This window comes from Bos indicus x Bos taurus, chromosome 15, assembly GCF_003369695.1.
Source record: "Bos indicus x Bos taurus breed Angus x Brahman F1 hybrid chromosome 15, Bos_hybrid_MaternalHap_v2.0, whole genome shotgun sequence".
NCBI lineage: Eukaryota > Metazoa > Chordata > Mammalia > Artiodactyla > Bovidae > Bos > Bos indicus x Bos taurus.
Window position 1 is genome coordinate 63499026 of NC_040090.1, and position 13985 is coordinate 63513010.

Sequence of the window (13985 nt, forward strand, 5' to 3'; positions counted from 1 at the left end):
TCTCTGCCGCATTTTCCTTAATTGAGCTTACACGCTTGGAATGCCCGGGTTTCTGCAGCCTGCAGACAGCGGAAACCGCCGGTGCAAATCGTGCGGGGGCTGCCGCCGGGGTGCAAATCGTGCGTGGGCTGCAGAGCCCGCGCCGGTCCGGGAGCAGGCTAGCGTGCGGGACCGCGGGCTTCCACTGTGCGGCCCTCAGCGACTTGCGCCTCCATCCCCGGCCTCCCCGCCGGGGGAGGGGCGGGGGACCCCGCCGCTGTCGGCCGAGAGCGAGGCGGGAATAGCCGCCACTCCTCCGTTCAGGCTGAGGTGGCCACAGCCGCGCCGCCGCACGCGGTGCCGCGGGGCGGGAAGGGATGGAGCCGGGTGCAAGTGGCTCGAGCGCCTGCAGAGGCGCGCGTCCGCGCTAGAGGCCCGCGTTCGTGATACCGCTGGGTGAGCTGACCGCACTCGGAGGCGCGGACCGAGGTCAGTCGGTCGCCCGTTCCCTAATATAATATCTAGGAAGGCGCGCGCCGTGGCGCGCCGCGGTAAGGGTCGGCGCTGTGTGGGCCGCGGCCGGGGGCGGGCCCGGCGCTGGGCGCCAGGCGCCGAGGGGCGGGCCCGAGGCGGGGCGGCCGCGGAGCTGACGGGCCGTCCCCGCGGCAAACCCTGCGGCGGCGGTACATGGCCCCGACGGGAGGCGCGCGGCTCGCCCCCGGAGCCCGGCTCGCCGCTTGAGCGCGGCCGCCCGTCTCGGTCCCGCGCGCCCTCGCCTGTCCGGCCGCCGTCCCGCGGACATGCCAGCCTAACCTCCTCCTGGGCTGGGATTTGCTCTCAAGCGCTCTTCATGGAAGCGATGTCCCCCCAGCAGGAGACTCTAGGGGGACAGCCGGGGCGCTCCTCTTCCCTGACAGGAGTGTCTCGGATCGCAGGCGGCCCCTGCACGAAGAAGGTGAGGACGCCGAGCGGGGCCCCGCCGCCGCCCGCGCGCGCCCTTCGCCGCTGCGCGGGTCGGACGCCGCGGGTATTTAACGCTCGAGGCTCGAGACCCGCCGCGTCTGTACGAGGCCATGCCTGCCTTCCCGTCTCCCCAGGTCACCCCGGCACCCCCGGGCTCGTCGTGTCTAGAGTCAGTGTCGCTCTCCTAGTGAGCCGGGCGGCCGCCCTCTCCGTCCTCATCCGCCGCCCTCCTCCCTCAGGCGGGGCTCGCGGGCCGCTTTTGCGCCATCGCCCTCCCCAGCCCCGCCGGGTGCCCGGCCCCGGGGTTCCCCGAGGTCCCTCAGGCGCTCATCGGCACCTGACGGGGTCAGCTCCGAGATCGCCAGGGCCGAGGCGATCCGCCCTGGCGCGGCGACCGCGCGTTGGGAAGGTAGGCGGCCGGAGAGCAGCGCCTGTGGGGCTCTCAGCCCCTCACCTGGACGCGGCCCCGCGGCCGCTCCGCGGGGTTTTGCAGGGCGAAGGGCGACCGGGTGGGGTGCTTGCAGGCGGGGGAACGAAACCCGGAATGACCCCGGGTCACTGCAAGGCTGTGGTCAGCCTTTGCAGCTGTGCTGGGGATGCTAACGGTTGACGCCCGGGGACGCGGAGGGCCAGTTCGGCTGGGAACCGGACTGGAGGGGCAGGTGGGCGGCGGCGGTGGGGCCCGCAACCTGCGCTCGTCCGCTGGCCCCCGGGGCTCCGCGGGGCCGGGTTGCGGGAGGTGCGCGCGGCCCCTGTCAGAGCCGGGAGCAAGGATGCGGGCAACAACTTGTAGCGTTCCTTTAGGATAAACGCGGCCGCCGAGCGGCGTGCTGACTCCAATCGGGTCAGGTTTCTTTGGAATGGTTCCCTCAGCAAGTGCAAGCGGTCGCGAGCTGCCGGCCTCTGCGGCTTGGCTCTCGGAGGAATTGATTTGGGTGTTTCTAGCCTTTTCTGCTCTCGCTCCTCCCCTCCCCCTTCTGATATTTGGCCGTTTTTGCTCTGTGTCCTGGTAGTGACCTTCCAGCTTCTCTTGGGGGAAAACAAAAGAAAAATGGGACTAGCGGGATAATCTAAGTCATCCTTAAAAAACATCTTGAGGAATGCTTCAATACGTTTGTATCATTGGAACCTTAAGGGGCTACGCAGGCTCCCTCGTTGTCCGGATCTTACTGCCTTTCATGATTTTGCCCAGCAGAATCCTGGGTTGGCTGGAGGTCAGTAGAAAAGAAGTGAGGTTGGTGCGGAGTGTAGAAGTTTCTGTGAGCACCCAGGGACCTTGACCCTGTTGCAGAGCCATCTAGGAGTGTCAGTGAACTTGATGATGTATCTGCTGTAGTGCTGGCTCTGTCTTTGATATATGGAGGCTGCGGTTTGTCCTTGTCGCTTTTCCCCTTCAGATATGCAGAGAGAGAGAGAGAGAGAGAGAGAGAGAATTTGCTAGGTTGGCATTGTATGACTATTCAGTAATCAACATAGTTTAAAAGCAAATTTTATTCTTGTAAACTTAAGAAATAGGGGAAAATAAAGTATTTGTATGCCAGAACACATCTCATCTTTTTTTTTTTTTTTTTTTGGCTAATGGTAATTAAGCAAGAAAGCATGAGAGTAGCTTGACCAATCAAGAAGTATTTCTTCAATAAATGAAAGATTGTTGTGCATCTTAAGCCATTTTTGTCCTGCATTATAAAACGTAATGATTTGTCACACTATCAATCCAGTCTTTTTCTTTTTCTTTTTTAAAAAAGGAAATAGGTTTTGCCTGCTTGGTCTTTCTACAGCTTTTTACTCCCTTTAGGGCAAAAGCAAAATTGAAGACTTGTGTTTATTGAAGAACTGCTTTTTATATTTTTACTTTTAATATTTTAACATATATTATATATTTTCTTTTAATATTTTTCCAGAAATGTGCATCTCTGCCTGTTTTAAATGTGAGTAGGTGTATCTGTTTGATTTGAGACCTCCATAGCAATAGTAATTAATTATAATAAAATTTCCAAATTGTAACTCAGAATCATTGCCATTTACACTCTCATGGACCACAATCTTCTTGTATCCCAAATACTCAGCAGATTGATCTTTTTTATGTTTCCTCTTACCTTTTTAGTGCTTGGTAGTCCTAGTGAATCATGAGACTTATTTCTTAAAATGTCTACTATGCTGTTGTACTACTGCTGTTAATTACTGAGACTTGGATCAGTGTTGTTGAAATTGTCAGTTGCAGTCAGCATTTTAAAAAATGAAATAGAACAGAAAGTATTGGCACAGTAGTAGGGGTAAAGATTGCTTTGTATGACTTTTTGCTCTGTTTTATTTATGTATATGTATGTGCATTTGGGGTAGTGGAGAAAAATGTGTTTCTTACTGAATATTCAGCATTTTTTAAAGACAATGTTATTGGCCAGACTACTGTATGGAATGGGTTCACTTGGCTTTTAGTCCTGTCTCTGTTACTATCTGAGTGATGTTGAGGAAATCACTTGCTTTAGTTTCCTCATTCGTAAAAGGAGTATCAAAGAGAAGATAGTGGTGAAAGTGCTTTGAAAAGTGTATATAGCAGACTATTACATCTTTTACTTTATGAAAACAAGTTGATCTTAATTAATAGTCCCTGAAGGACAAGCAAAACTGTAGCATCTTTCAAACTAGTCATCCTGAAAATTAAAATCCAGTGGTACTGCCGTTGTGTAGAATATGGTTCATATTCCTAGGAACTACTATTGAAAAGGCAGTTTTGCACAGTGTGGTGAAATTTGGAGTTTGATGACCTGGTAAATAGATGGGGAAACAGTGGAAACAGTGTCAGACTTTATTTTTGGGGGCTCCAAAATCACTGCAGATGGTGATTGCAGCCATGAAATTAAAAGACGCTTACCCCTTGGAAGGAAAATTATGACCAACCTAGACAGCATATTAAAAAGCAGAGACATTACTTTGTCAACAAAGATCTGTGTAGTCAAAGCTATGGTTTTTCCAGTAGTCATGTATGGATGTGAGAGTTGGACTGTGAAGATGGCTGAGGGCCGAAGAATTGATGCTTTTGAACTGTGGTGTTGGAGAAGACTCTTGAGAGTCCCTTGGACTGCAAGGAGATCCAACCAGTCCATCCTAAAGGAGATCAGTCCTGGGTGTTCATTGGAAGGACTGATGCTGAAGCTGAAACTCCGATACTTTGGCCACCTGATGCGAAGAGCTGACTCATTGGAAAAGACCCTGATACTGGGAAAGATTGAGGGCAGGAGGAGAAGGGGACGGCAGAGGATGAGATGGTTGGACGGCATCACCGACTCGATGGACATGGGTTTAGGTGGACTCCAGGAGTTGGTGATGGACAGGGAGGCCTGGCATGCTATGGTTCACAGGGTCGCAAAGAGGCGGACATGACTGAGCAACTGAACTGAACTGACCTGGTTCAAGTCTACATTGTGTTTTTACTAGCCTTCAAATCTAGGTCAGTTACTTAACCTTTCCAGTTTCCTATTTGTAAAATGAAAATAACAATAGTATGTAACTCTCAAGATAGAAAAATTTAATGTGAAATGGAGTGAATATTAGCATATGTTAGCGCTTATGTTTGTACTTCCCACCGTGTTTGTAATTCACACTACTTTGTCCCAGTTGTTTAAGCCAAAAATCTGGTATTTATGTCCTCAGTCTACAACAACCATCGGAAATGCTCGTCCACTGTCACTTCAAAACATACCTTGAATTTCTTCACTTCATCTCCACTGCTGTCATTGTAGTCCAAGCCAAACCACTATCATCTCTCACTTAAACCTTTGCAGAAATCCGCTAACTTGTCTAACACCTTTTTGGTTTTTACCTGACCCAGTCACCATTTAGAAGCTCCAGAGTGATCTTCAAAAATGTAAATTGATCATGTTTCTAACTGTGTAAAATCGTCTTGTGGCTTTCTGTCATATTTAGAATAAAACTGAAACTCCTCTTTTTAGCCCTCCCTACTCCTCTCACCTCATCTGCCTTTCCTGCCTTGTTTGTGTATTCTCCAGCCACATGGGCCTTCTTTTTCACACATCGCGTCATCAAATCCATTCTGTTCTGAGGCTTTGGTGTTGCTATTGTCTTTTTTTTTGCCACAGATCTTTGCAGTGTTGATTCTTTCATGTCGTTCCCATCTTAGGTTCTCCCAGAGGCCTGTTCTGATTACCCAAGTGGAAGTTGCCCCTCAGTCATGCCCTGTGCCTTTTGTTTTGTTCTTATCTCAGTATTCAGTCTTGCCTTGTATATTCTTATTTCCTTCTTGGTTGTGTTACCTGAACCGCTCACCAGATTGTGAACACCACGAGACTAGGGATGTTTTCTGTGTTGTTCAAGGCTGCTGCCTCAGTTCCTAGGACTGTGCTCCATATTATGTGTGTGTCAGTCGCTCAGTCGTGTCCAACTCTTTGTGACCCCACAGACTGTATCCCTCCAGGCTCCTCTGTCCATGGGATTTTCCAGGCAAGAATAAGTTGTTATTTCCTTCTCCAGGAGATCTTCCCAACCCAGGGTTCGAACCCAGGTCTCCCACATTGCAGGCAAACTCTACCATCTAAGCCACCAGGGAAGCTATATATTAGGTACTTGTTAAATATAAGCTGGGTTATGTACAGCAGTCAGCAGGAATAGATATGACCCTCTTGTTCAGGGTTTATGATTTATAGCAAGATCAGCAAATCTTTTCAGAGAGCCAGATAGTGAATAATTTAGGTTTGTAGACCATAAGGTCTCTGTTGCAGCTACCTACTATGCCACTGTCATGCTAAAGCATCCATAGACAATGTATAAATAAGTGGGCATAACTATATTCCAATAAAACTTTATTTAGAAAAATAAGAGGTAAATCTGTTGTGTAGTTTGCTGACGCCTGGAGCATGACTGTTAACTGGAACTTTCGACAATGGCAAAACCAGTCTTTATTTACAATGTCCAATTTAATGGACACTAGCTGTTACGTTGGAGAAGGCGATGGCACCCCACTCCATTACTCCTGCCTGGAGAATCCCATGGATGGAGGAGCCTGGTAGGCTGCCGTCCATGGGGTTGCAAAGAGTCGGACAGGACTGAGTGACTTCCCTTTCACTTTTCACTTTCATGCATTGGAGAAGGAAATGGCAACCCACTCCAGTGTTCTTGCCTGGAGAATCCCAGGGATGGGGGAGCCTGGTGGGCTGCCGTCTATGGGGTCGCACAGAGTCGGACATGACTGAAGTGACCTGGCAGCAGCAGCAGCAGCAGCAGCAGCTGTTACGTAGCTATTGAGCTCTTGATGTGTGGCTGGTACAACTGAGCAATTAAAAAATTTTAACAGATTTTTGAGGTATACTTGGCATACAATAAGCTGTACATGTTTAAAGTACATAAATCAATAGATTTTGGCACATTATACAACTCTGATACCATGACCACAGCCAAGATGATGAACATATTTATCATTCCTTAAAGTCTCCTCATGTCCCTTTCTAATCCCTTTGTCCCCTCCCAATTTCTAGGCAAACACTGGTCTGCTTTCTGTCACTGTTGGTTAATTTGCATTTTAAAGAATTTTATGTAAATGGAATCATACTATGTATTCTTTTTGTCTGTCTTCTTTAATTCAGTTTAATTATTTTGAGATTCACCCATTTTATTTGTGTGCAGATCAGTACTCAGTAGTATTCTATCATGTGGATAAAGCACAGTTTGTTTATCCATTCACCTGTTTATGGCTATTTTGTTTTTTTCCTGGTTTGGGATACTATGAACAAAGCTGCTCTGAACATTCATGTACAAGTCTTTGTATGGACTTGTGCTTTCACTTCTTTTGGAAAAATACTTAAATGTTGAGCCTGGGTCATAATTTAAGTGTATGTTTAACGTTTTAATAAACTGTCAAATTATTTTCCAAAGTGGTTTTACATTCCCATTAACAGTGCGTAAAAGTCCAATTTCTCTACATCTTCACCAACACTTATTATCTGTCTTTTTTATTTTGATCATCCTAGAGGATAGAAGGTCTTCCCTGGTAGCTCAGTGGTAAAAAATCCATCTGCCAACGCAGAGATACCAGAGATGCTGTTTCGATCCCTGAGTTAGGAAGATCCCCTGGAGAAGAAAATGGCAACCTACTCTAGTATCCCTGCCTGGGAAATGCAATGGACAGAGGAGCCTGGTAGACAGCAGTCCATGGGGTCGCAAAGGGGTCAGACCCAACTTAGTGACTAAATAACAACAGAGGGTAGAAAGTTGTATTTCATTTTGGATTTGATTTACATTTCCCTAGAGGCATCTGTTCCCATCACTTCATGGGAAATAGATGGGGAAACAGTGGAAACAGTGGCTGATTTTATTTTGGGGGGCTCCAAAATCACTGCAGATGGTGATTGCAGCCATGAAATTAAAAGACACTTACTCCTTGGAAGGAAAGTTATGACCAACCTAGACAGCATATTAAAAAGCAGAGACATTACTTTGTCAACAAAGATCTGTCTAGTCAAGGCTATGGTTTTTCCAATGGTCATGTATGGATGTGAGAGTTGGACTGTGAAGAAAGCTGAGTGCCGAAGAATTGATGCTTTTGAGCTGTGGTGTTGGAGAAGACTCTTGAGAGTCCCTTGGACTGCAAGGAGATCCAACCAGTCTATTCTAAAGGAGATCAGTCCTGGGTGTTCATTGGAAGGACTGATGCTGAGACTGAAACTCCAATACTTTGGCCACCTCATGTGAAGAGTTGACTCATTGGAAAACACCCTGATGCTGGGAGGGATTGGGAGCAGGAGGAGAAGGGGACGACAGATGATGAGATGGCTGGATGGCATCACCGACTCAATGGACATGAGTTTGGGTGAACTCCAGGAGTTGGTGATGGACAGGGAGGCCTGGTGTGCTGCGATTCATGGGGTCGCAAAGAGTCGGACACAACTGAGCAAGTGAACTGAACTGAACTAACTCTTTTACTGATGAAAAAGATCATGCAATAAAAAGATTCCAGGAAATGGGAGCAGTTGTTCAAAGGTCCTGAGGTAGCAAAGCACATAATATGTTTGAAGACCTAGTTTGTAAATGCTGTAAAAGAAGTCAGTCACTTAATAGCTACATTTATTATTTTAACCTCAAGGGGGATCACTTAGCTGGTTCATCCACCTTTCTTTGTTAGTGGGATGATTTGACTGTTTCCAAAAATAGAAAGTTTTCCGTAATTGAGGCTCTTGAAAAGAATAGACAGTAGATTTGTATGGTATTTTCTAAAAGTGTGATTCTAGAGTACAATATTAATATCAGCAATAGATAATGCATTATGGATAGAATCCTGGATAACATATCCTTGAGCGCGTCCCTGTTTGAATAGAACAGTTTTTGTGAAATGAAATGGCAGCACTTATTAGAATGATTTTAGTTAGGGATGATGATTTTTATAATTTTCAAGCCCCCAGACCCGTTGGTTTCACACACTAATTGAAAAGTCTTTAAATAAGATAGGTTTTGAGGAGGGAAGAGAGACTTGTAGGCACAGAAAATCAAAGCAAAAGGATTTAAAAATAGCTCCAACATTAAAAAGTATAACTGCTGCTGCTGCTGCTAAGTCGCTTCAGTTGTGTCTGATTCTGTGCGACCCCAGAGACGGCAGCCCACCAGGCTCCCCTGTCCCTGGGATTCTCCAGGCAAGAATACTGGAGTGGGTTGCCATTTCCTTCTCCAATGCATGAAAGTGAAAAGTGAAAGTGAAGTCACTCAGTCGTGTCCGACTCCTAGCGACCCCATGGACTGCAGCGTACCAGGCTCCTCCATCCATGGGATTTTGCAGGCAAGAGTACTGCCATTATACACTTCATTCTGGCTTTTATTTCTACGTTCTCTGTGTCCAAATGTGTTTATAGCAACTCATGGTAGAACACCCCTGAGAGCCAATTTTAAACCATGTGTGTGTCTTGCCCTGGGGTTTGAATGAAACATCTTGGTGAGTAAGACTTCTAATTCTTTGGAACTGAGAAAAATATTATGCCCATAGTTAAGCCTGTATCCTACTGAACACTTTGTGATGTTATTCACAAAGTGAGTGGCATAAAATCAAGTACCTGAGAGATTGTTTTGGCTAAGAGCAGTCTGGAAATACCAAAAACTGAAATAGATTTTGTTTCTAGTCAGAAACATCCTCTGTTAAACTGGTGTGACCTCTGAACTTCTGTGTTTTGTTTTTGTTTCTTTGTTTGTAAAATGGGGATAATAATCCATATCCTGTATATCTCACAAGGTTGTTTTTTATGGGTCAAAGGAGAAAATAAAAAAAAAACACTTTTGAAAAAATGCAGAAGCCATCAGGAATTTTTCACAAGTACCAGGTGAAAGTACCTATAAAGCAATAAAAAGAGTTTTATTTCCTTGGATTTAATACAAGAACATTTACATGCAAATGAGTGAATGCTATTTGTCTTATTCAGCTCAGGTTGCTGTAACAAAATACAGTCAACTGGAGGCTTAAACAACAGACAGTTATTCCCTGCAGTTGTGGAGGTTGTGAATTCCCATGATCTGGGTGCCAGCCAGTTCAGTTGCTGGTGAGAGTCTTCTTCTTGGCTTCCAATTATTGTCGTGTCCTCACATGGGAGATTGAGTGAGAAGAAAAGCAGTGAGGGAGATGAGGGAAAGATGGGGAGGGAGAGATGGAGATGGAGTTGGATATCTTTGGTTTCTTCTTACAAAGGCACTAACCTTGTCAGAGCAGCCCCACTCTCAAGACTTCATCTAAACCTAATTACTTCCCAGAGACCCCTGCCTCGTAGTAACGTTCCATTGGGGGTCAGCACTTCATCATATGGATTTAGGGGGCACAAGTATAATAATTAGATCCATAACATGCATCATCAAAGCAGTCACCCTTGAAGGTCATAAATATCAAATATTCTAAGGTAGAAGCTTGAGGAAAAAAGGTAAGAGTTTACTGTTTGTAATATATGGAAGAGGAAAGGAAAAGTTTTATAAACTTCTTTGAGTAAATGCCTCACTATACATAACATACGTAAGCTGCATGGTAGGCGTTGTTAATAATGCACTCTTAGAGGAAAGGCAGGGAGCCCTCCAGGGCTGTGTGTGGCAAGCAGCAGAGCTGAAAATTTGAACCCAGATTTTCCAACTCTGTTTCTCTTTCCAGCTAGACTACAGATGCATTTTCTATTAATTGCAACATAAGATGTAGGAGAGAGTAGATTTGAATTTTACATAACCAGTGGAGCAAAGCAGATCTGAGAAGTTTTTCTCCTGAGAGGTAATTTTCCCCTGCGGAGAGCAGAGTCTCTACCTTCTCTGTGTACCACTGAATATTACGTCCAGTACCGCCATTAGATAAAGGTACCAGTCAGGGTTCTTCAGAGAAACAGACAGGGGTAGGAGTCCCTTGACTGCCATCCACAGGGAGGAAGGTGGTGTAGTCTTTCCTGAGAACCAGAGGAAATGAGATGCTCTAGCTGGACAGTGAGGGCAGAAAATGGGGCAAATTCCTCTTTCCTCCACTTCTTGTTCTGTAAAGGCGAATGATGAATGATTGAATGATGGGGAGGAAACCTGCTTTACTGACTGCTTATTCAAATGCTAATGTCATCTTGAAAATACCCTCACAGACACACCCAGAGATAATACGTAACCTGGGCATGCTGTGGACATGTTGACACATGTCAATAATAATAATAATAAGTTGACACAACATTAACCTTCATAGTAAATATGGACTAATAATGACAATCAGGGACACAATCATTGATAATCTCTTTGGAAATTTGTGGTCATTTTGCTTTGCTATCTGTCATTTTCAGGTATTTTATATAAGGTGCTCATATTTCAGGCAGAGAAGGCAATGGCACCCCACTCCAGTACTCTTGCCTGGAAAATCCACGGACGGAGGAGCCTGGTGGGCTGCAGTCCATGGGGTTGCTAAGAGTCAGACACGACTGAGCGACTTCACTTTGACTTTTCACTTTCACGCATTGGAGAAGGAAATGGCAACCCACTCCAGTGTTCTTGCCTGGAGAATCCCAGGGACGGGGGAGCCTGGTGGCCTGCCGTCTATGGGGTCACACAGAGTCGGATACGACTGAAGTGACTTAGCAGCAGCAGCAGCAGCATATTTCAGGAGCTCTTCAGGAGACCTTCTTTCCATGCTGATATCTCAGTCCTGCTTGCTGTTGGAAATTTTGGCATGTTCTCCAAACTCAAAGAACTATATTTCAAGTTATGTGTGGGTGCACTGAATCCTGTGTCTTAGATGTTTCCACCATGGAAAATTGGGTGTGGGAAATGTAGCTGAAACTCTCAATTCAGTAAACATTTTAATACGATAAATCTTGAGTGTAAGAAAAAGCTTGCTTCCATAGTAAATTTTCACTTACGATGTGAACACAATAGTGCATTTTAACATAGCAAAAGAAAACTTATTCTTTTGTGACTCTAACATTCATGTATTAGAAGAGAATACATTGTTTTTTATAAAACGAAAATTATATTTTATTTCTATACATGTATGTAAAAAATACTTGTCAGCTTTGAAGATTGAGTCCTCACAGAGAGTTGTAGCTTATTGACTAGAAATTCACAAGTCACAGATTCCTAAGCAGTGCAGTTGTTGCTTTTTGGTTCTGAAGTGAAGGTTGTTATGAAGCACTTTATCACTCTCTGTCCCTTCACTGTTCTAATTTTAGGATTTGGTGGAAGGTCTGCAGGGCAAGAGGTGGAATATGTTTAGTAGCCTGGGAGAAGTGAGACAGCTGATGGCACCTTCAGAAAAGGAAACCTTGAACTTGGATAATCTGGGTTCTGAATCCTTTCCCTCTCCTCATGCTGCCATCCAGGACTTGATGGCTGTTCCTTTCGACATAAAGTGGTCTTGTGCCTTATAGGGCCACATACCACTTAATGAACATACTGCTGCTGCTAAGTCACTTCATTCGTGTCCAACTCTGTGCAACTCCATACACGGCAGGCCACCAGGCTCCCCCGTCCCTGGGATTCTCCAGGCAAGAACACTGGAGTGGGTTGCCATTTCCTTCTCCAATGTGTGAAAGTGAAAGTGAAGTCGCTCGGTTGCGTCCAACCCTCAGCGACCCCATGGACTGCAGCCCACCCGGCTCCTCTGTCCATGGCATTCTCCAGGCAAGGGATACTGGAGTGGGTAGCCATTCTCTCTCCAGGGATCTTCCCAACCCAGGATAGAACCCCGGTCTTCCCCATATTGCAAGAGGATTCTTTACTATCTGAGCCACCAGGGAAGCCCAAAGAGACATTGTTGCAAAGGGGGCTGCTGCTGCTGCTGCTAAGTCACTTCAGTCCTGTCCGACTCTCTACGACCCCATAGACGGCAGCCCACCAGGCTCCACCATACCTGGGATTCTCCAGGAAAGAGTACTGGAGTGGGTTGCCATTGCCTTCTCCGCAAAGGGGGTTATGCATACTTATATGTACATAGAGTCATATACACAGTGCTTTGAAGATATATATGTACATTTTATTAGTGTGATTTGATGGAGTTTGGAGTTTCGTGACTCATATCCCTCAGTCTCCTGAGTATTTGACAAAAACCTCTGTTACAGACTGAATGTTCGTGTCTCCTGAAACTCAAAGGTTGAGGTCATAACCCCCAGTATGATAATACAGTTGACCCTTAAACAATGTGGAGGTTAGACATTGTCACCCTCCATGCAGTCAAAAAATCCACTTAGAACTTGACATTGGACATTCTCTATCCATGGTTCTACATCTACATATTCAGCCAACCTCATATGGTATAGTACTGTAGTACATATTTATTGAAATAAATTCGTGTGGAAATGGACCTGTGCAGTTCAGATCTATGTCCCTCAAGGGTCAACTGTATTTGGAGATAGGGGCCTTTGGAAAATAGTTAGCTTAGATGAGATCATGAGGGCAGAATCCCCATGTTGGGATTACCGCCCATACAAAAGACCAGAAAGCTTCTTCTCTGTGTCCCCCGTGTGAGGCTCCAACAGAAAGGCAGCTGCCTGCAAACTGGGAAGAGAGCTATCACCAAGAACTAAATCTGCTGACCCCCTTGACCTTGGACTTCTTAACCTCTAGCACTATGAAAAATAAGTGTGTGCCATGTAAATCACCCAATCTGTGTTATTTTGTTATATTAAGTAGCTTGAACTTACTGAATATCTTTAAAATGTACTTTCATCGAAGTGAGTTTGCTTTCCCATTCTGTTGCTATCTCAAGTGTTCTAGATCACTCGTGCCTAAGTATTCTAGGAACTCTAAGGTCCTATTGTGTACAGAAAGCCTTCGAGGTGAATGCTTAGTTTGGTGGTAGACACTGAAGCAGCCTGGGGTGGAGTGATGCTTCGCTTTTGTTTAGTTACTGAAGACTTGGCCACAATGTGGGAGATTGGAAAAAGTTAGAGGAAAATCCCTTTTGTCAGCCACCAAGAATGGGTCTTGTAGGTATCACGGCCCAGTGTGTGTTATAATTTTGTATCAGTTTGATTTTCTTTCTCCAGGACAGGTTTAGGTTAGAAATATCCAGCTGACAGCAGAAAAGCCCTATCAGTATGTCCGTGCTGGGCTGAGCAGCCTTGACCTAGTTTTGACAGACAGCTGTCACATGGAACAACTGAAAGGTAAAACCTGTTTCTGGGTGTCTGGTCACGTGTGTGTGGACTCTGAAAATGAAATCTGTGCGTGCCCACATCAGCTCATGTTTCAAGGGTCTGGACAGCTCAGCTGCTCTGTGGCCTTTTGCTTTTCCCGTTTACCTGGGTCCTAATTTATACCTAGGAGAGTTTCTGTATTTCCTCTTCTATGCCTACAGTCAATGTCTTGAACCTCAGCTTCCATAGTAGACTTTAATATGTTAAGTATATCTAAATCTGGTCAGACCTTGGCCTGGTTTTTATTCTTATTTGATACGCTGTGTTTTTTTGTTGTTGTTTGTTTGTTTGTTTTACCATTATGATGTTGGATTTGATCACTGTACTCTTCCCTTCTGCAAGAGGAAAGTGAGAGGTTGCTGCAAGGAAGAGTTTTCCAACAGCATCTGATACATTCAGCCCCTGAGCCTTCAT

The 13985-nt window shown here is 45.7% G+C and overlaps 1 protein-coding gene across 3 annotated transcripts in view; it reads left to right on the forward strand.

The window, feature by feature from the left end:
• Positions 1–389: 389 nt before the first annotated feature.
• Positions 390–13985, forward strand: part of ARHGAP20 (Rho GTPase activating protein 20) — a 211222-nt gene continuing 197626 nt past the window's right edge. The window contains exon 1 of one of the 3 annotated variants that reach the window (XM_027563800.1): positions 390–468. Coding sequence is in view for 1 of the 3 variants with exons in the window: in XM_027563799.1 (XP_027419600.1) it covers positions 830–934 (105 nt within the window). In the remaining 2 variants the exon portion in view is untranslated. Of the gene's footprint in view, positions 469–628; positions 935–1247; positions 1352–13985 lie in introns of those variants that run through there. The other 2 variants (XM_027563799.1, XM_027563802.1) reach the window with 2 other exon arrangements.